The sequence below is a fragment of the Pleurodeles waltl genome, chromosome 12 (assembly GCF_031143425.1).
Source record: "Pleurodeles waltl isolate 20211129_DDA chromosome 12, aPleWal1.hap1.20221129, whole genome shotgun sequence".
Taxonomy (NCBI): Eukaryota; Metazoa; Chordata; class Amphibia; order Caudata; family Salamandridae; genus Pleurodeles; species Pleurodeles waltl.
The window spans coordinates 708,690,915-708,711,885 of record NC_090451.1 but is presented as its reverse complement, the minus strand read 5'-3'; the positions used below and the strand labels follow the sequence as shown (position 1 = coordinate 708,711,885).

The 20,971-nt window shown below is 49.1% G+C and overlaps 1 protein-coding gene across 7 annotated transcripts in view; it reads right to left on the bottom strand.

Moving 5' to 3' along the window:
- Nucleotides 1-20,971, bottom strand: part of MINK1 (misshapen like kinase 1) — a 503,992-nt gene that overhangs the window by 381,332 nt on the left and 101,689 nt on the right. For all 7 annotated transcript variants that reach the window (XM_069215741.1, XM_069215740.1, XM_069215743.1 and 4 more), the window contains exon 2: nt 19,977-20,042. In XM_069215741.1, the coding sequence (XP_069071842.1) occupies nt 19,977-20,042 (66 nt within the window). The remainder of the gene's footprint in view (nt 1-19,976; nt 20,043-20,971) is intronic.

The window sequence follows — 20,971 nt, the reverse complement described above, 5'->3', positions numbered from 1 at the left end:
ACTGATAATGAAGGATTGGTTCTACGGGGAAGAAGGATTGTACTTCCACAAAGTCTCTGGTCTAGAGTGATTGAGCTGGCACATCAAGGACATCAAGGGGCTGCTAAAACCAAGGCTAGATTACGTGCCAAGGTATGGTTCCCAGGTATGGACAGCCAGGTTGACGAGATGGTAGGACGGTGTCACTCCTGTATCATCACGTCCGTGGAACCTCCGAGTTGTCCAGTGATAACGGAGCCGGCTACTCTGAAACCATGGGCTAAGGTAAGCATGGACTTCGGAAGTTTTCCAGATGGGAGATTAACTGCTGTTATGATTGACTCTTATACTAAATTCCCGGTGGTTGAGGTGGTACCGTCGACGGCGTTTGAGAACGTGCGACCAGTTCTACAAAAGACATTTGCATTGTTTGGTTTGCCTGATGAGATTCGAACGGATAATGGCCCCCCATTCCAAGGCCAAGAGTTTCGGTCATACCTTGAGGGTTTGGCAATTCATCATCGGAAGATAACGCCTTACTGGCCTCAGGCAAATGGGGACGTGGAAAGGTTCATGCGAACTTTGAACCGGGCTCTTCGAATTGGAGTAGAGAAAAGGGAAGACAGCGAACGGTGTCTACACCAATTCCTGAGTGCCTATCGTCAAACGCCTCATAGTACTACTGGTTGTGCTCCCTCCTCTTTGATGTTCAAGGTATCTCCACGTGACTGTATTCCATCAGGTCCTAAGTGGAGACCTCCGGTGTTGGATGTTAAGGCCACTCAAAAACGACGGCGAGCTACTAATCAGAGGGCGAGTACCCAACGACGAGCAAGGTACCGAGGGTTTCAAGAAGGAGACCAAGTGGTGGTGAAATGTCGGAGAGGGGGAGGAAAGTTTATAACTCCGTTTGAACCTGAGGTATGGGAGGTTATTGGCGTGAAGGGGTCCATGATCACTGCGGCCAGAGGAAGACAAAGAGTGACACGGAATGTGTCACATTTTAAGAAAGCTGGACGGAGGGAACCAATTGATGATGAAGGAGAGTTGGAGGACATTACCGGTGGGTCACCCGTGGTGACCAATGAGGTGGAGAGTGTCAGGAGGCCGGTGCTGACTGAACAAACCTTACCGGTTTATGCCCCTGGGAATGCAAGTTTGCGCACAAGAAGTCGAAGATATGATCTACGTCCCAATCCTGCACCGAGTAGTCAGTTGAAGGACTTTGTCTGTCATGTAGGCTGCTCATAGTTGGAGTTCCGTTGCCAGGTGGCTATAACAGGATGAAGACGGAAGGTCTGTTGGTTCGTAAGGACCGTGTTTTCATTGAGGTGGACTGTTTACGTGTGTTTTGTAGTACGAACTATTCCTAAGTTATTTTATACCGTTGTGTGTTAAGTTTGGTGTTGGATTTGTTAAGTCCAACCTCCATGTGGAGTAAAACATGGGGGGGATGTAAAGAGTTAATAAAGAGCCATGCGGGCTCTCCATGTGCGCCTGACGTGCTCTGCGTGTCCGGGAGGGGCACGGAGCACGAGGGTATAAATAAAGAGCGAACTGCGGGTGACGCAGTTCCATGCGTGTGCTCTCAGCAAACACTGTCTGTGCGTGTTCTTTCAACGACAATGAAGGCCTAGTACACATGCAAGTGCAGTATATTTAGCTTCTCAGCTGCAGACCACATGCGCTCCATCCTCCGCAGTCAGGCAGCGTTGCAGAGACTGAGGGGGGCGCTCCTGGGCCCTTCCCTCGGAGGTCAGCACCGCTGGCTGCAGGCTGACAGAGGACGGAGGGGGGCGCTCCTGGGCCAGCCCAGGTGCCTAGGCTAGCCCGCCCACAAGCAGGACAAGACGTAAACAAACACGCCCACCACAAGGTTGTGTGGCCGATCGGCTACCCAAGTCAGTGCTCGGGAGCGGTAACAAGAGACAGGGCTTGGCTGGGGATCTGAACATCTCGGGGGAAGGCCAGCCACGAGCTGGGGTGCAGAGGACTTTGGAAGCAGAAGAGACACTGAAGGCGCCCCTGAGGCTTTCGCACCAACCCTCACAACCCAATGAAGCCAGCGGAGATCGCGTCCAATCCATAAGTGACTTTTCTTGATCATACGGTTTTGTGAATGCTCAGATTCTTCTACATACTTGGTTTGGCTTTCCAATAAAGATCTGGGATTAGAAGTCCCCATCCATTCAGCCTCTCCGGCGGCAGGCAGAGCCGTCACACCATGTCATGTACGGGATCCAGGCCACTCTGGGCGCTACACGGGGCGTGCAAGAGCTCCAGGCTTTTGGTTTTTGTGAAGTCGCACATTACCTGCCGCCTCCAAGCAATGACCTGGCCCTGGACTCCGCACATTTTAGCTGTACTGAGTCTGAATGCAAGAAGCTGCGACGCCTGCCTCACCCAGGCCCAGTGCGTTGAGGTGACTACTAGGGAGGTCCTTCCCTAGGACCCACTGGTGTGGGCACACTGTGGGTGGTTCAGGAGTGCCCACTCTGAACAAAGTGAACATGAAGATTCTGCAGGAAGGGAAGGGATATCACCACAATACTCCATGGAAACAACTGAAGGTACTTGGCAGGCCGAATAACACTCCTCTCTCGCATAAGTTCTCCCAAAACATCAAACGGTAGGTCATGCTAAGAAAGGGCCATCACACTAGGTTATGGAACAGGGATTATGTCACTATTGGAGCAGCAAAACTACATGCTGAGACAATATCGCATCTTTACACGCAGTGTATGGACCAACAAGGAGAGAGCTCTGCAAATGTCGAGAAACGCAATGACGCTCAGGACCTTCAAAGGTAGGCCATATCATCTGGCGAATAATGAAGAGAATACCTCACTCGGGTCAGCAGGACTAGTGGTGTTTTACAGCCAAGCTGGCGACCATGTGTGGCACTGATGCCACGCGTTCCAAGAGCCCAGAAGATGTGGAGATCCTTCCTGAGCTATCACCCCTGGAACGGAGGCACTGAATACTATCTACAGACCACTGGCTGCCTAGAAGAACAGAAGAAGGCACTTTTTGGAAGGGGCTTGAGACAAGGCCACGGTGACCCAGCTGCCTTCTTGAAGCAATGTCCTGTAGTTACACGCAGGCGCAAAGTCTGACTGTCCTGCCTCCTGATGAATGAACATCATCTTTAGTATGGCTCTCATGAGTCCTGCAAGCGCACTCTGCAACACACTCCACCGTACTGCGTAGAACTACTAGAGAGCTAAGGAGCTGGGAACCAGGGTTAGTAGCAGACACGACAGAAATAACCAGTCAAAGAGGTGTTTTAAGGACTTTCAAAAGCTGGTATATCTCCACCAAGCAAAGTGTTGATTATGAAGGTAGGACTGAATATCCTGAACTCGGGATGTGTCTCTTTTAGATGTCTTAAGGCAGACAGTCAGCGGCCCAGGGATGCAGATGGCGGCAAGTGAAGAGCAGAGCAAGATTCCTGTTTCTTAGCACTAAAGGCTTTGGTGACTGCTCGGCAGAGCTTAATGAGATACGAACAGTGAAGGATCTCCAAGCTTGGAGATGAACTTGCCAAAGTCTAGTAGAGTCTTTTTAACCTTCTCACTTCTGTGGACCCTCATCACTGAAACCCAGGGACCCCCTACCACTGAATCTTTACTGGAATCTGGGGACCGCCACTGAGTTACCACAGGAAACCAGACACCCCCCCGAGTCATTACAGAAAGCCGGGGACCCCATGCATGTTTTATGACTTAAACCTCAAAACAATAAAGCTATACTGCACAGTAGCCCACACTGCTGTGCAGTATCTTAAAAAGGTAGAGGGTAGCAACATGAGGGAGGTGCAGGGGGAGGAGGAAGGGAGCTCCAACAACGGGAGATGGGAAAAGCAACACGAGGGAGGAGTATGGGACGAGGGGAGGAGCACCATACGAGGGAAGCAACATGGAGGTGGGATGGGTGGGAAGGGAAAGAAGAAACAACACCTCAATCACAGCGCGATAAGCAGACAGGCACTAATAAAGTTCAATCAATCTGTGGTTGATCCATGCTCCACTAAAAGGCACGGAATTTGGAGGCAGCAAAGCAGAGTGGCACTTAAGCCAACAACTGGCAAGCAATGGGTGGGCTCCAAGCTTTTTACTGTAAACAATAAAGTTGTGTAAGCTAGAACTGCCCCAGGCTTGCATTTATAAATTGAAGAAGCAATCGCTGGATCTGTGGCTGAAAATGTGGAAAGGAGCTGCTGTCAGCTTGCAGGGAGTGTGTGTCAATGTAGCTCCAGCATCACTTCCGGGCAGGACGTAGCAGAAGAGCGCATGATACCACCTCTGCGCACAGAAGCAACGCTGATACAAATCTCTGGGTCCAGTCTGGTGCATGGGGGTATTTCCAAAGCGGGGATTCCACGGTAAGGAGAACCCATCAGAAACTGCTACAGTAAGAGCTCTGGGGGATCCCATGCAGCAGCAGCACCTGCTGCCGATGGAGTACCCCAATGATGAAGCATGCTCCTAGCGTCCACCTTCAACAGCGCCTACTGGAAAGAGTGACCAAGACTTATTCTAGCGACCATTCAGTAGCATACATAGATCCATCCAATGCTGGTGTCATCAGCCTCCATTGAGACAATGTCCAGACATGATTACACAGAGCTGCAAATAGGCGCCAACCTGTACGCTGACGTCACCTGCAGGTCCTACAGGCCCGATGGGACAAAATGAGGAAGTGACGTCGGCAAGCAGGGGTTGGTGGTTTACGCGGGTCCATGAGCGGAGGCGGCACAGAGCTGTGACGGAGGCCGATGGGCCACCTTTCAGCCTGCAGGAGCCTTCGATGCATCCAAAATGGCACCTGGAGAGATTCACAAGGTCAGCGGCTGCGGTTAGAAGTCTCCATCAGAAGTGTATTTATATATCATTTGATTAGTTATAGAAACACAGGACTTCAGAAATGCTGTCCTTCGCATCGATACATCAATGTTTGTATGTGGTGAGCACGCATAGGAAGACACTCCAGCCTACGCGTAGATAAAGACTTATTGAGGTCCTAGGAGCCCGGTACATCCAGGCTCGCTACATCCAGACCCGCTTCATCCAGGCCCGCTACATCCAGGCCCGCTACATCCAGGCCCGCTACATCCAGGCCCGCTTCATCCAGGCCCGCTACATCCAGGCCCGCTACATCCAGGCCTGCTACGGCGTGGGAGGCGCGCAGGCTTTAGGCTTCACGCGTGGGCTGAGCGGACCCCGGGGATTCTTGGGTCATCAAACGAATCCGAAGGAGGTGAGATGGGTTTAGGCAGAAGAGGGCGCAAAAAAAGGGGGTAACGCCCCTGGTTTGGGGGTATTTGGAGCACAAGCACTCTTCTGAGGGTCAGGTGTGTGCTTGAAGGACACATTGAAGTATCAGGTGCAGCGCTGGTACGACAGAGCACCTGCCTCTCAAACTCTAAACCTAGTGAAAACCTATTTCGATGAAAAACATGAATCAAGAGATACTGAAGCCTGAAATCCCTGCGGCGAGGAGATATCTGTGGATAGAAAACATAATTTTTGGAGCCTCCCACAGTGGTGGGGACCAGCTCTCTGTTTCTTGTGATCGGCGCTCTCTAGAGAGCTCGGGGCATCTCATCTCAGCCGCAGGAAAACTTCCAAATCTGAGCCATCAAAGCTTTCAATTAAAGAGGGGCCTGGAGCGGCTGCGCTGCTCGTCAGCTTTCTAAGCGGGCCAAGAATTAAAGTACTTACTAAGGATGTCTCCGTTTAAAAGCTTTTATGTGATGAATAAAGAGGCTGCGCGCACGGGGCCTTTAAACTCGAATATAATGTGTCTGTCTAAGCAGCTTCCGCCTGCAGCAGGAGGTACTGGGTCCTTCCTACTGGCTTTACTGGGGATACCAGGGGAGCCCACTGACACGGCCTTCTGCGGTTGGCACATTTCTGTGGGTACACACACTACTTTTGAGGGTGGCAAATATCTCTGCAGTTGGCAGATAGTTCTCCGGTTGGCACATATTTCTGCGGTTGGCACATACTTTTGCACTCTAACACACCACTTTTGGGGTTGGGCAACATTTCTATGGTTTGCACTCGTCTCCACTTGGCAGACACTTCTCCGGTTTGCACATGTATTTCTGCAATTGGCACATTTATGCAGTTGTACACACTACTTGCGCGGCTGTTATATATTTGTGTGATTGGCACATATTCCTGCTGTGGGCAGTCTTCTGCTAGGACTCCTGCTATGGTAGTTAGGTGACGTGATTGCACAGGCTGGGCACACACAGGTTATTCCTCCCGCCCACTCCAAGACGTGTGCAGGCAGCACCCACCCGTGCGCCTGTGACTCAGGGGCCTGGCTCTCAGCAGACAGCCAAGTTCACATCGAGTTACCCAGGGAAGGGAGCATAGACCAACAAGTGCCCTCACACGGAGGGGCATCGCCTTGCCATGCAGGGTTCGTCTTTAGGGAGTTCAGGCCGCCCTTTCGGTGAAGAGGGCGGCGTTTCCAGGAAAACGCACACACCAGGTATCGGCAGGAAGAGATGCTTTCCCAGCAGTGGGAGGATTATGAAACGACCTGCGTCTCCCTGCCCCGGCCCCACCGGCAGGCCCTCTTCTGGCCTCGCCGCTGCTCCTTGTGCCTGGATCTTATCGCCTTCCTCCCAGTGATGCTTCCAGCAAACAAGGCTTCACTGCGAGAGATGATGGACCAAGGGCACTCCCCATCAACCCCACACCATCACCTGCAGCCACAGATGCCCCTCATGACCCCACCCCAGCGCCACTCCAGCGCACTGACCACACGTCCTGTCCAGGATGTCCAGCGCTCATGCTCAGACCCACAGCAGCAAATCAACTGTAAGCATAGTGCAGATTTCAGGATTTTACTGACAGATAGAGTCCAATGCAGTTTTTCTAATATAACTTCTAATCGCAGACTCCCAACCTTCTGAACAGATAGCAGAGCAGTACCTATTAGAAAGTCAGTCTGTGAATTGGCTCAAATTAAAAGAAAACCTGTAGGACAGAGCTGGCAAAATGCCCCTCTCGGCAAAACCACAGTAATGCTGTGTGAACATATGACATGACGCCCATGTAGCGCCTGGCACATGCCCAGGACAGGATCTCAGCGTGCTCATGCAGTGGTAGCAGCCTGGGCCCTGGTGGAAGGAGCTAGAAGTCCTTCTGGAAGCTGCTTTTTGGTCCGTGCATAGCAGATCTTAAGGCAAAGTACGATCCAACGGGAGATGGACCTTTTATGCAAGGCCTTGCCTTTTGTTGCTCCAGTGAACCCCACAGAGAGCTGATCATCCACCTGGTGTTCCTTGGCAGGATCGATGTAAAAGATAAAATTTATTTTGGGGTTCATGCGATGGAGTCTTTCCTCCTCATTGAAGCTGGTGGGGTGATGGTTCAGCTGACATGGAATGGCGCCACAACCTTACCCAAGGAGGATGCTTGTGTCTACAGGACCAGTTTGTCTGGAAAGAAGGTGGTATACTGAATGTTACAGCAGAGAGCCTGCAGCTCGCTTATTCGCTGTGCCTATGTTGTAGCAAAGAGGAGCGCTGTCTTGAGGGTAAGAAGCTGCTAAGGACAGCTGTAGACCAGCTCAAAGGCAGAAATATGTGAGAACCAAGTTAAGGTCCCACTGTGGCATAACAAAAGGGGGCAGACCTTTCAAAAAGCACATTACAACCAGTGTTTTAAACAATCAGGGCTGGTCCGGCAACCACAAAAAGGCCAAAAGAGCCAAAAATTATTCCTTAAATGTGCCCAAAGCAAATCCTTGACAGGTGAGAAATAAAACTAACAACAGGATGTGCAATAACTTGGCCTGGAGGAGGTCAATCTGGCAAGTGCCACAACAAACAACACATTTGGCCCAACAACAGACGCTTACATTTTTTGTCAAGGGATACCTGGCTGCCTAGATAACATTAACCACCTAGAGAAGAAGGTCGAAGGTGTTCAGCTGTCGATGCTCTATCTCCTTGCATGAATGTGGAGACTGTGGTGGCCCGGGTACAGAACCCAGCCCTATTACTGCCCCAGTAGGTTCTCTGGAGAGGCAGCCTCATCACAGGACAGATGCTCAAGCCCAGGAGTTCTGAATACCATATTCTCTGTGCCAAATCTGGGGCCACTAAGACGACTTGGAACCAGTCGTTACTGATTTTCCTCAGAGCTCGGGGCAGGAGTGGTATCAGCAGAAAAGTGTACAGGAGCCCCAAATTTAACTGTAAGCAGACCACATCCCCTAGTGAGACGCCTCATGCAAACGCCAACACACAGAAATGCTGATACTGCACATCCTCAAAGGTGTCCAACATATAAAGCCAAAGTTTGCCCCTTCCACAGAAGACCCAGCACCACCTCTGGGTGTAACTGACACTCATGATCCACTAGGCCTGAGCTTGTCTGCCTTGGCATTTATGGATCCTGCCAGGTGGTTCACAACCAGGAAAATACATTGATGGTCCACCCATTTCAGGCGTAGTGCCTCCTTGCACAGTGACCAGGACCCCACACCACCCTGCTTGATGCAATACCATACTGCAGTGATGTCTCATCACCTGCACCAGATTCCCCCTGATGGAAGGCTTTCAATGCCAAGCGGATGTCAAACTCCAGGAGGTTGACATGGAGCTAGGCCTCTTCCGGAGACCAGGGTCCTCCAACCTTTCCTAGGCATCTGACCTTTCCTAGGTCATCACCCCAACCCTGTAGTGCCACATTCAGCTCTGGATAGGGTAGCGAGAGAGGTTTGTTGCGGATCCTGTCGTGGTCCAGTAACCACCACTGCAGATCTCTGGCAATCTTCTCAGAGATCTGGACATGGTCAGGGAGGTCCCCTTGATGGGCCCACTGAGATTTCAGATCCCACTGCAAAGCCCATATATGCCTCCGGGTGTGCTTGATCAACAAGATACAGGAGGCCCGTAGCCTTAGTGTTAAGCTCACTGAAATCCAGGACAGAGGCTAAAAGAATCAAGATGCAAGCTGACACTGACCCTAGGGACGGTGGGCACAACAGTACCTTACTAGGTCACAATTAGCGAATTATATGGGGTACTTCTGCCAAAGCTGCAAAAGGAACAGTCAGGCTGATGTGGCTGGCGAGGAGGGGGCAGATAAGCCCAGAGAGTTCCTGGGGACCTGCTCTCCTTAAATCGCTCCAGAGCAGACTCTGCCTTGACTTTAAAAAGGCAAATCCTGTCAAAAGGCATGACCTTAAGGGACAATTGGATATCGCCTGAAAACCTGCCTGACCGCAACTAAACACTGAGATGAATGACGATAATGATGTCAGTAGCCCACCCGATGGAATCAGTGGTGTCCAAGCCACAACAAATTGTGAACTTAGCCGCATCTCGACCATCCAGTATATACTGGGTCAGGACTGGTCGGAAGTAGTCTTGAACCCCCGGGAGGCCTTGAGCCGCCAAATCCCAAAGAGTGTGGGCATAGCGTCCCAGAAGGCAGCCGGCCTGCACAGATCTGAGAAGCAATCTGACGGGAAAAAATAACTCTTTTCAAAAATCTCCACACATCTGGACTCCCCCCCCCAGAGGAGCAGTCATACAGGTATTTGGGTTGGCCTGACTTGTAGACGCCTGCACCACCAAGCTTTTAGGGGAGGAGTGCTGTGACAAAACATTGCAGTTGCCCAAGGTAGGGTGAGGGCTTCTTGAAATCTGACAATCGATGTTGGGGCAATAGCAAGGTAACAGTAGATGTTCGCCCCAGCTGAAGCACTTCCATCAAGACACTGGTTTTCAGATCCAAGGTGGGAAGCTGGCAGTCAAGGACTTCGGCAGTGTTGCACTCTACCATGGCACGAGAAGCACTCTCCTCGGTGGCAGTACCAGGGCGTGAGAGGAGTTCTAATTCAGGGTAAGTGTCAAAGCCACTGGTCGCTTGAAGGTCATCATACCAATTTTTCTTGTGGCATGGTTGCCCAAATTTACCACCCGCATCATAACCATTGTCTGAATCTGTGCTGAATAATGAGTGTGACATATGTGCCCTTCCTTGTGAAGGTGGCAATTCCAGCAGGACAGCCAGCACCTTGATGGAAGTCGAGCACGGCCTCAGTCGAGGTTTTTGCAGCGCCAACTTGTCCCAGTCCGAGTTGCACCATCGGGATCCAACATGGGGCTGCTACCAGAGGCGGAGTCTGGACAGGAGGTGTAGGAGGTCCAGTGGTGGATTCAGAGGGTCCAACCAGCACCAAGGGCAAACCGAATGACAGTAGACCAGATAGAGGGGTCCCTCGGCTCCTTGGTGAGATAGAGGAAGTCAGTAATGATCCGAAGAGTTGGGCATTGCCTCGCAGAACTCTTCAGTCGGTGTCCATGTTGCAGACTGCAGAGGAAACTCTGGTTGTGCTATGACAAGTTGCAGGACAGGCTACAACGTCGACTGACTTTGGGAACAAGAGCAAGAGGAATGATGACACCCTTGAGTCTTTTTAGGAGTATATGAGCGGCAGGAGTCCCACCTGTATTTTCTTATGTTTTTTTTTTTTTTACTTCCCCAAGACTTGGAGCACAATGACAACCAACCTCAGAAATGACTCCTCTGGGCCAGGACCTGCCCTTCAATATGGACGGGTCTCACCGCAGAGTCTTTCAACTGAGGTCCGCCTTGTGATCTTGTATGGCCGTCAGATTCATCATTGCACAGGCACTGCAGGCCTTAGAGTCGTAGGCAACACAGGCAAGTCCTTACAGGACTTAAAACCTGCCGTCTTGGAAGATGATACTTTTCTTCCCCCATTGAAATATTTAGGATGAAAAGTTGTCTCAAAGAGACAAGGATAAGCTCCAGAGTCGCATCTGGTGGCAAGGAAACAAATTGACTGATGTAAGTGCACTGAAGCCGTGACTATGTAGGCCCCGCATATCATTTCCACAGTGGAATGGGATCAGGACAGAGTGCATGGTGCCACCTACTGCCACGCAAAGGTAATTATCAAAAGTTTCCAGATCCACCTTTATACTTTGGGAATATTCAAAAAGGTGAACATTCTGAGATTAGAAGTCTCCATAAGCAAAAATATGCATGGTGGGTCTGTGAGCATTTTATTTTATGTTGCAGTGTAAAATCCAGCTTGACAGGCGTGCTGGGTTTTACATATACCATATGGGACACATTTGAAATGAACTGAAAGAGGATGATAAAACAATGCTTGAGTATCAGCTGTCTGGTTCATGAAAACCCTACTTTTATTCTGGGTTTCTGGTGATATATTGGCTGTCCCAAGCTGTTCTTTAGTGTTGTATGTGGGAGGACACTAGGATTACCCTGAACAGTCCCCATACACCCAGTCCTCAGAGCCCAAGTTTAGCGTGGCCAAACTATTTCACCATCTTGAAAATGTCCAAAAGGAGAGTGTTGGGCCGGGGAACTTTTACCCAATAGGTGATGGCGTGCACATGAGTCATTTCAACACTGGCTTAAATAAGACACCTCCAGACACCCCCTTCAGGTCACTCCTGGACCTGAGAAAGATCAGCAGAGGGCTGAAGCTGCTGTCTACGGCTAAGAAGAGCCCTGACAGATTGGACCTGCCCCTCTTCACCGAGGGCAAAGATGGGGACTCCAAGGGTCATAAGGCAGACCTCCTATCAAAGCTAGAGGGACACAAGCTACAAGCGGCAGCTCCTGCAATTACCCAGATGATCACTGCCAACTGGATCTGGACTTGACCTTGTTGTTTGGCCTCTCCATGACATCCTGGGAGACTCTGGTGCCTCCCCTGAGGTCCTCGGTGCTGTATAAGTGTACTACTGTGGTGGACTGGGAGTCATAGGATTAAAGACCGAAGTTAAAATCTTTGACAAGGATGAACCTGGTTGATGCATCCGACCTGCACTACTCTGCGGTCAGCAGCAAATTACAACTAAGATCTGGTCTACTGTGATCATCGGGAATCACTGGCAGTTTATTTTGCCTGCTGCTATTCCTACTTAGCACAACAATACAACAAGTTTAGAATGCTAAAGCCAGGGTATTACTGGTTCTGTCCTAGTAGCCACACTTATGTTCAGATTCAGCAACACTTGAGTTTTACAGGTCTCTGGATCGGTCACAGGGCCGTTTACAAGGAAGGACCGCTACGTATTCAACTGGGCTGGTATGTTACTCTCCTAGTTGCCTATGATGTTCCTAAGAAGATAGGTGCTTAGCAGTCCCTAGAATATGAAACATGGGATTAGGTGGTACAATATTCTATTTTCTTATAATGAAATTGTGGAATTTGTTGCCTCACACTTTACAAGCTTAAGAAAAAGTACTTGAAATTTCATAGTGGCTTTGAAAACTTGGCTTTTTGGCTAGGTACCGGAGCCAAGTGTCACTTACCAAAAGAATACTCAGCAGGGCAGCGGACGGGACATCTTCATGATTGGGTCTACTTGTCAGAAGTAAAATAAACAAAAAAGGTAGCATTTCCTGGAATGCAGGATGATATAACAAATAGCCAACAGCAGGATATGTGACAGAGTGTTACCTCTCTGGGTGGAACCAAACCCCATTCTGTATATTTTTTTAAATAACTGGTAACAATAAGTCATAAAGACAGCAGTGCTGCCATGCCGGAGAAAAAACTAAAAACGACTTCAAAACAATGTACGAAGTTTCAAAAAATCGATTTTAAGGTTTGAGGATTACTGAAATCTAGACAAGTAAGTTCAAATTGTTCTGATGCAAAGTAGTACAGAACGTAGTGTGTGATTTCCTGGTTTGGCCAGTACAAGGCTCAGGTGAAGGCTATCCCATGTATGATAAGGCAAGCAGCATCCGCGTAGGACCCTCGCAGGGCTCCACCAGACTTCTCAAATCTCACTACTCCAAACCCCAGGGAACTTACATTGGGTACAAACATGGGCTTTCATGTGGAGTCAATCCCTACACTCCCCTATACAGCATCTTACTTTGAAAGCACTGCTTAGCTTCCCTAATGCCAACAGCTGCATCATAAAGTCAAGGACCAGTCCCAGCCTTGCGTCTATCATCAAACTAAGGTTGGGGTAGAAGTCCCAGAGGCAGATTAGAACATTACACCTCGGAATCTTATCAACCACAACTACACCGTGAGGGGGATAGACCTGGAAGGCTCCTGGTGTGGCTCCTCCGGCGCAAGCTGCCACGCTCCTTGGTACTCCAAACTCACAAACCCCCACGGGAGAGAGGAGCGGCCGCAGAGAGGCATATTGGTGGTGTTCAGAGACCCCCTCTGGGGTCTATGCCAACCCAGGTGACCTGGAGCGCGACCGACTGCCAGAACACTTGGACTGGATGCAAATACCGCAGTTACCCAAAGCTGCGGCACAATCCCTAGATTCTGATCTCACTTTGGAGGAAGGTAAAGTAGCCATTAAATCCCTCCCAATCGGTAAAAGCCCTGGTAAAGATGGCTTCACCACTGAGTTTTATCAGACCTTCGTGGTCGAGGTGGCCCTTGGTTGTCAGAGGTGAATAAAGAAGCATTAGCTACCAACATACTCACATTGTCGATGTGAGAAGGGATCACTGCAATGACCCCGAAGCCCGATGCTGCTTTATCTGATCCGGCATCCTATCGCCCTATTGCTATGATCAATCTTGACGCAAAGATACTGTGTAAGGTCCTCGCAAGTCCAGAGATAGCCGGTTGCTCCAACCCGGCCAATGTGGGTTCATACCTGGACGAAATACGACCATGAATATTCGCAGATTGATGCACGTTCTCCATGCGGTGGAGGATAAGGAAGAAGAGTACCTCCTGTCGGTGTTGACAGCCACGGGGACTGGCTGCAATTCCCAAAATGGGCCAGACTTCTTTGTTTGGAACCCACAGACTGGGTCAGGATGGGTGGCCTGTACTATTAATAGCCCTGGTATGGTCTGGGGGCCTAGTAGGGTGACCCGTGAGACCCTGCACCTACCGTTAGAAGAAGGAAGATTGGCATTGCCTAACTTCGAGTTTTATCATCTAGCTTCACAGCTGCAACACGCAGCACACTGGTTGGTGGAGGGGACAACTGGGGTAAGGCCCTGCTTAAAGACGATTCTCATCGAGATATGCTACCACGGCTACTCCATGTGGGTAGAAGTGGGGATTCAACCTTAGCGTACACACTAAAACACACAGCAACATTCTGGGAGCGAGCGGTGAAGGTGGTTTTAAATCAGGGACCTTTTGAACATGAGTTTGAGGTCTGGGACCTTCTGATGTTCCGGCGGGTAACCACTGCAGTAGACGTTGGCTTCTGGAGAGGTGGAGGCCGTCTGACACTCGCAGATTCTATTCAAGTGAGACCTTCATCACATGCGAGGTGGCACAGGAGGCCTTTGGGAGTTCAGTCAAGGCCAATTCCTAATATACGCTAGTATCGTTAATACAGTACGAGAAATATGGCCTCCGTACCCGAGGCTCCGCCCTCATCAGCACTGTTTTGGACCCTCCTGGAATATGGAGGAGGCAGACACATAATTTCCCACATCTATAGAGCTAAGCCGGCAAACACACCCAGGAATGAGTTTAAAGCACAGGCAGCTTGGGGAAAGGAATTGATTACACCTTTAAGGGAGACACAATAGAAGGCAATATCTGCCCTGGTCAAGCTGGGGATGTGTAATGCTCGATTTAAACTAATACATTCTAATTATATACACCCCCCATATGTCACCCCAGTATTCCTACATAGAATTGAACCCAGTATATCAGACAGATGCCAAAGGCGTTACAATTGACTGTCAGCCTTTCTTCATTTAGGCTGGTGTTATTCCTCGGTACAAATATTCTGGGACTTTGTAGTCCGGAGTCTGAAACGTATAGAGGGCATAACTTTGGAACTGACTCTGGTGATATTCTTCTTAGGGGCTATTAACAGACAGAAGGGTAAGAAAATGGAATGGGAATTCATGCAGCTGTCCTTATTGCTAGCCAAACGGTGGGTGGCCATGACCTGATGACCTGATGCGGGTGGCTTAAAGATGTGAAGGAATGGGCCGGGGCAGAAGAAACACGGTTACAACAGGTTACAACAGGTTAGACGGGATGACCAGGTTGAGGAAGACTTGCAGATATGAGGGGGGCCCTTACAAAGTTAGAGCCAGTTGAGGAACCTGAGCTTGAAGACGCCACAGAGATTCTTGACTAACCATTGCTGGAAAAATATAACAAAGGGACAATAATCAAAGCAACAAAAGAAACTCTATATGTTTCTGTCTGATGCACCTGCTCTGTAATCATTGATCCCGTTGTATGGAAATACTACTGTAGTGGATTATCTTGGGGCCCGACAAATAGGATGCTGATGGTACAATGTTACTTATGTACTGAAAGTTTAATAAAAAGCAAATTCTTTAAAAAAAGGTTGGGGTAGTAGAGTGTAGGAGCAGCAGATCCTCCGCTTCCACGTCATCCAAGCCCACACGACTGAGGAAAGCTGTAACACGTGTTCCTGCCTCTTTGTGAGGGTTCCTGCAGTCGCTGCGAGTGGCGGAAAGCAGCTCACCGATACCCATGCCAACAAAGACTCATCCAACACTGGCTGATGTGGTGATGGGGCAGCACCCTGAGGTTAATGGTGTCTGGTTCTTGACAGGTTAGCATTCCCAGCATAGCCTGGACGTAAGGTTCGAGTCCCTTGTTGGGCTATGCCATCCCTTCTTATCGTGCGGGGCTAGTGCAATTGGAGGAGGAATGGAGAAGGTCTGGCCATGGACAGTTGGGTGCCAGGCAGATCGAGCCACCTGGAGCAGTGGGACTAAAATAGTCTTAATTCCATCCAGGGTATTCTGATAGATCACTCATTTAACCCAGAAGCTCAAATCCCCTCCTTTAAACATTTGTCCACTGCAGATGTCCCGCCTGAACTCCCCATCTCTACAGTGAATTCCGACTCTTAACTTGAGGACAGGCTTCCAGGAGAGATGGACATTATAAAGAAAGAGATCCAGAGGAGGGCAGTGCCCATCAGTAGCCCATCGCCTCTTTTCTCTGTAGGACTGTCAGAGTTGGCAAGGAGATAAGCAGATAGAAGCGTGAATCTTCGGTGCCACAAACGTGTTAAAACAATGTTGCCGCATCATTTGAGTTTTGTAATTTACACAGAGAGTCTATTTTATCTCATTTGGATGGAATGTGCACAAGCTTTGCTGAGCATCAAGAAACACATAAAAAAAACATTTAAAAGACAAAAGAAAAACACAATGTTGGTTTCAGTAAGATAGTTTGCTACCTCAGACACCTAGAACATAACTCATCTTTCTCCACTCTGACCCCTTGAGATGTGCTCTGCTGCAGATCACATCCTGCAAGGTTCCATCAGAGCTTGGAGAACATCTTCACCAAAAAGAAACAAAGACATGAGGAAGTCACCTAGAAGGCACACACCACATCCTGGAAAGGTTCCATCAATCAATCAATCAATCAATCAATGAGTACTTGTAGAGCACAGCTTATCACCAATGGAGTCTCAGGGCGCAGGGGAACCTCTTCATCAAAAAGAAACAAAGACATGAGGGAGTCACCTACAAGGCACACATCACATCCTGGCAAGGTTCTGTGAGGCCCTGAAGAATATCTACAAGAAGAAACAGACATGGGGGAGCCACTTACAACAAGGCTCACACCACATCCTGCCAAGGTTACTTCAGGCCTTGAGAACCTCTTCATCAGACAGAAACAAAGATGTGAAGAAGCTACCTACAACAAGGCTCACACCACATCCTGCCAAGGTTACTTCAGGCCTTGAGAACCTCTTCATCAAGAAGAAACAAAGGTGTGAGGAAGCCACCTACAGCAAGGCACACACCACATCCTGCCAAGGTTCAGTCAGGCTTTGAGAACCTCTTCATCAAGAAGAAACAAAGACGTAAAGAAGCCACCTACAACAAGGCACACATTACATCCTGGCAAGGTTCCGTCAGGCCTTGAGAATCTCTTCATCAAGAAGAAACAAAGGCTTGAGGGAGCCACCTACAGCAAGGCACACACCACAGCCTGCCAAGGTTCTATGAGGCCTTGAGAACCTCTACAAGAAGAAATGGGCATGGGGGAGTCACCTACCGAAAGGCACACATCACAACATGATACGGTTCCATAAGACCTTGAGAACCTCTTCATCAAGAAGAAACAAAGACGTGAGGGAGCACCTATAACAAGGCACACACCATATCCTGGCAAGGTTCCGTCAGGCCATGAGAACCTCTTCATCAGGAATAACAAGCATTGGCATAGGGAATAGGTCTCGCCTTTGGGACCTTATAAGTATTTAGCCATGAAGTACATTACACTGACAGATAGAACATACCATAGCTGACATTGTGCAACAACTGGGGACCCCTAGAAGGGTCATCCACACATATCAAGAGTGTTCGAACAGTCATAGTGCAATAAGAATGTTACGCTGGAATGAATCATGGTCATGGCTGCAATAAGGAGAGATCAATTAAGCATATACAATCAACATGTAAACCCCATAAAAAGCTTTATCAGAAACAAAGTTTGTGTTTGTGCATTCCTTCATACACTTGGCATTAGACTATAACGCTCACAACAGCCCCTAGAGGGCACTACCCTAGAAATAGCTTTTGGAAGAAACATGGCCATGTAACCATTTAATCAGGCTGTACAGAACATAACCACATGAAAACAGAATAGCAGAAAGCACAGCATTATAACCATATATTCATTATATCACATTTTCAGCCCTACCAGGCCTTCTAGAATAGCATTACAAACGAGGTCCTTAAAACACAAACTACTCCTAGCTGTAAAGCAAAACTTCCAGGCATGAGACAGCTTAAAAAAGATATGGCAAGTGCAGCAAATATTGTAATATCTTGATTGTAATGCTCGGAACGGCCTCTAAAGGGCACCACAATAAAAATAGCATTTGAAAGAAACATGGTCAGGTAACCATATAGTCAGCCCCTAGAGGGCATAGGCACATGAAAACAGAATGGCAGAAAGTAATGCAGTGTTACCATATATTTGGCCCTTATAGGGTATAGTGCCTTACACATTTTCAGACCTAGAAGGCCTACTGCAATAATATCACAAACAAGTCACTTAAAAACACAAGTTACTCTCCACTGTAAAACAAAGCTTCCAGCCATGGGAGAGCTTACAAAGACGCTGAATGGTGGTAGAGGCCAATGTACTGGCACCCCTCAACATAGTGTGGGGACCCAGCGAGGACCCAGACGTAAAGAGTGCAACGTGTTGAACATTTTGGTGGTGATCCCATTGTCGTAGGGCCACCACAAGCTCAGTTATGGGCAAAAATGTTTTCTAAAAGAAATGCCCCATAAAGCATTATGGGGCGAGTTTCCCGAGTGCAGTGAATATTGTAGTATCAGCTCTCCCACTATGCAGAAAGAGCCACGTTGAGGATTTGTGTGTTTTTTTCTGTATATATGCTCTAAGCTTATACACAAGTGGTACTCATGAAAAGTGCTCCTCTGATCGAGTTTGTGCTATATAAAACTTCAAAAAAAATAAAAAATACAGCGAACACCCCTTTCACTTGCAACCTTTGGGGGCAGGCACCACAAAGAAACAGCTGCATGCCCAAAAACAAGGAAGAGGAAGAAACAGCATACGGCCACGGAGCCCGAAGCGGAGAGGCAAAAGAAAAAAGTAGTGCACCACACAAAGATATGTGGTCGATTGTGCCATAATCCATGTAACAAGGTAACACTTCAAGTTGGTAACAAAATAACCTCAAGGCGGGACAAACGTAAAGCATTTACCTAGGAAATCGAGGGAATTTTTTATGGCGGGCCAAGGAACAAGTGAAACTGATGGGTGTGAAATGGGAGTGGTTAAAGCCCACAGAGTAGATTACAGCATGTCGAGAGACAGTGCATGCATGCTGCTAGGCTCAACCTAAAAATGACACGAGGGAGTCACCAGCACAAGGCACACACCACATCCTGGTAAGGATCTGTCGGGGCCTGAGAACCTCTTCATCAAGAAGAAACAAAGACATGGTGCAATCACCTACAATGAGGCACACACCACATCCTGGCAAGGTTCCCTCACGTCCTGGAGAACCTCTTCATGAAGAAGAAACAATGATGTGAGGGAGTCACCTACAGCAAGGCAGAATCTGACAGGCCCTGGATAACTTCTTCATCAAGAAGCAACAGACATGAGGGAGACACCTACAAGGCACAGACCACATCCTGGCGAGGTTCCGTCAGGCCTTGAGAACCTCTTCATCAAGAAGAAACAAAGACATGAGCGAGTCACCTAGACAAGGCACACACCACATCCTGGCAAGGTTCTGTCAGGCCCTGGAGTACTTAAGAAGAAAGACATGAGGGAGTCACCAACAACAAGGCACACACCACATCCTGGCAAGGTTCTGCCAGCCCCTCGAGAACATCTTCATCAAGAAGAAACAAAAACATGAGGGAGCCAGCTACAGCAAGGAACACACTTCACCCTGGTAAGGTTCTGTCAGGCCCCGACAACCTCTTCATCAAGAAGAAACAGACATGGGGGAGTCACCCACGTCCGGACAAGGTTCCGTCAGACCCTGGAGAACCTTTTGATCCAGAAGAAAGAGAGTTAAGGTAGTCACTTACAACAAGGCACACGCCACAGCCTGGCAAGGTTCAGTCAGGCCCTGACAACCTCTTCATCAAGAAGAAACAAAGACATGAGAGAGTCACCTACTGCGAGGCGCACACTGGTGAGCTATGGATGAAGATCAAAGCAGCTGTTGCTATGGATGATGGCGGTGGGTGGAAACACCCATTGCACAATATTTTCTGGTGGGTGAAACATGGGTTTAGTTGTCTCTAGCATTACACAGATGTAAGACCCACGGCCGATGCTCAGCGTCTAAAGGTATCAGGAGGGCTTGAGCAGTGTCACTTACCATTCTCTAAGAGTAATACCCCCCTTAGGCGTGCACCCCAGAAGTTCAGCAGTAGATTTTGAGGTTCGATGCCTTCTCATGAGGTCCCATCCCACACTCAGACCCCTGAAGGAAGGATGAGGACCCTTACCTTGTACACCTGTCCATATGTTCCATTGCCGACCACCTCCACCAGCTCGAAGATACCCGCCGGGTCCTGAAAAGAGACAAAGGGAGTGTTGAGCAGGGCAACCACCAGCCATGAAAGCTGACTTACAGCACAATGTCTGACAACCTTACAGGAGGGAGGGTACTGATGAAGGGGAGAGAGGCCCACCTCACAGACAGGCATGGTGACCAGGAGTACATAAGTGTGTGGCTGGAAGGGGGCAGCTGTCAGGCCTACAATATCTAAAGCTGTTGAAAATGTCACTGTTTTGTTTCATTTCCATTTCTTTGGAATTGCTAGTCCAGAGGGGGAAGGTGATGTCCGGGGGATCCCGCCCCACACAAGTTACAGCAGAAGAGAGGTACACGGAGCTGCATGCTGGCGGATGGGGTTCAGGGCGCACTCTAAGGCCTTTGGAACAAGTACTTGCATCAGGAGGCTCGTCTCTTCAACCTTTAAAATGGAAGCTCTGCGCTGCTCAGCACGGAGGCCCATGTTCACATAGCGCCCAAAGACATGCGAAGGTTTGTAGGCGCTGCACAGAAACAAGGGAGAAGCCCTTTAACCACAGACACCACAGGCCTGAATTGCCAAAGTAACTTTGTGCCGTTGTAAACATTTTCGTTGGTTACCCACGGAAGGGAGAGAGGAGTGGACCCGGAAATGTGGAAAGTACAATGTAAATGATCTATTGGAGCCCAATGACGTGGCAGATTTAGGATTAAATTGTGAACAAATTCCAGGGGCGTGGCTTCGGGGGGGGGGGGATTACATCGCCCCCCCTGCCCCAATAGAAGCATTTTTGGTAAATAGTTGGGGGCAGGTGCTTTCAGTCGGGTCCTGTGAGGTGTCTGTCGGATTTTTACACTTACAGACAAAAACGCACCCTCTCTCTTTTGAGCAACAATGTTGGTGATGCTGAACAATACTGCGTTTCCCGCTCTGTCGGGGCCTCTACCAATCTGCATTTGCCTCCA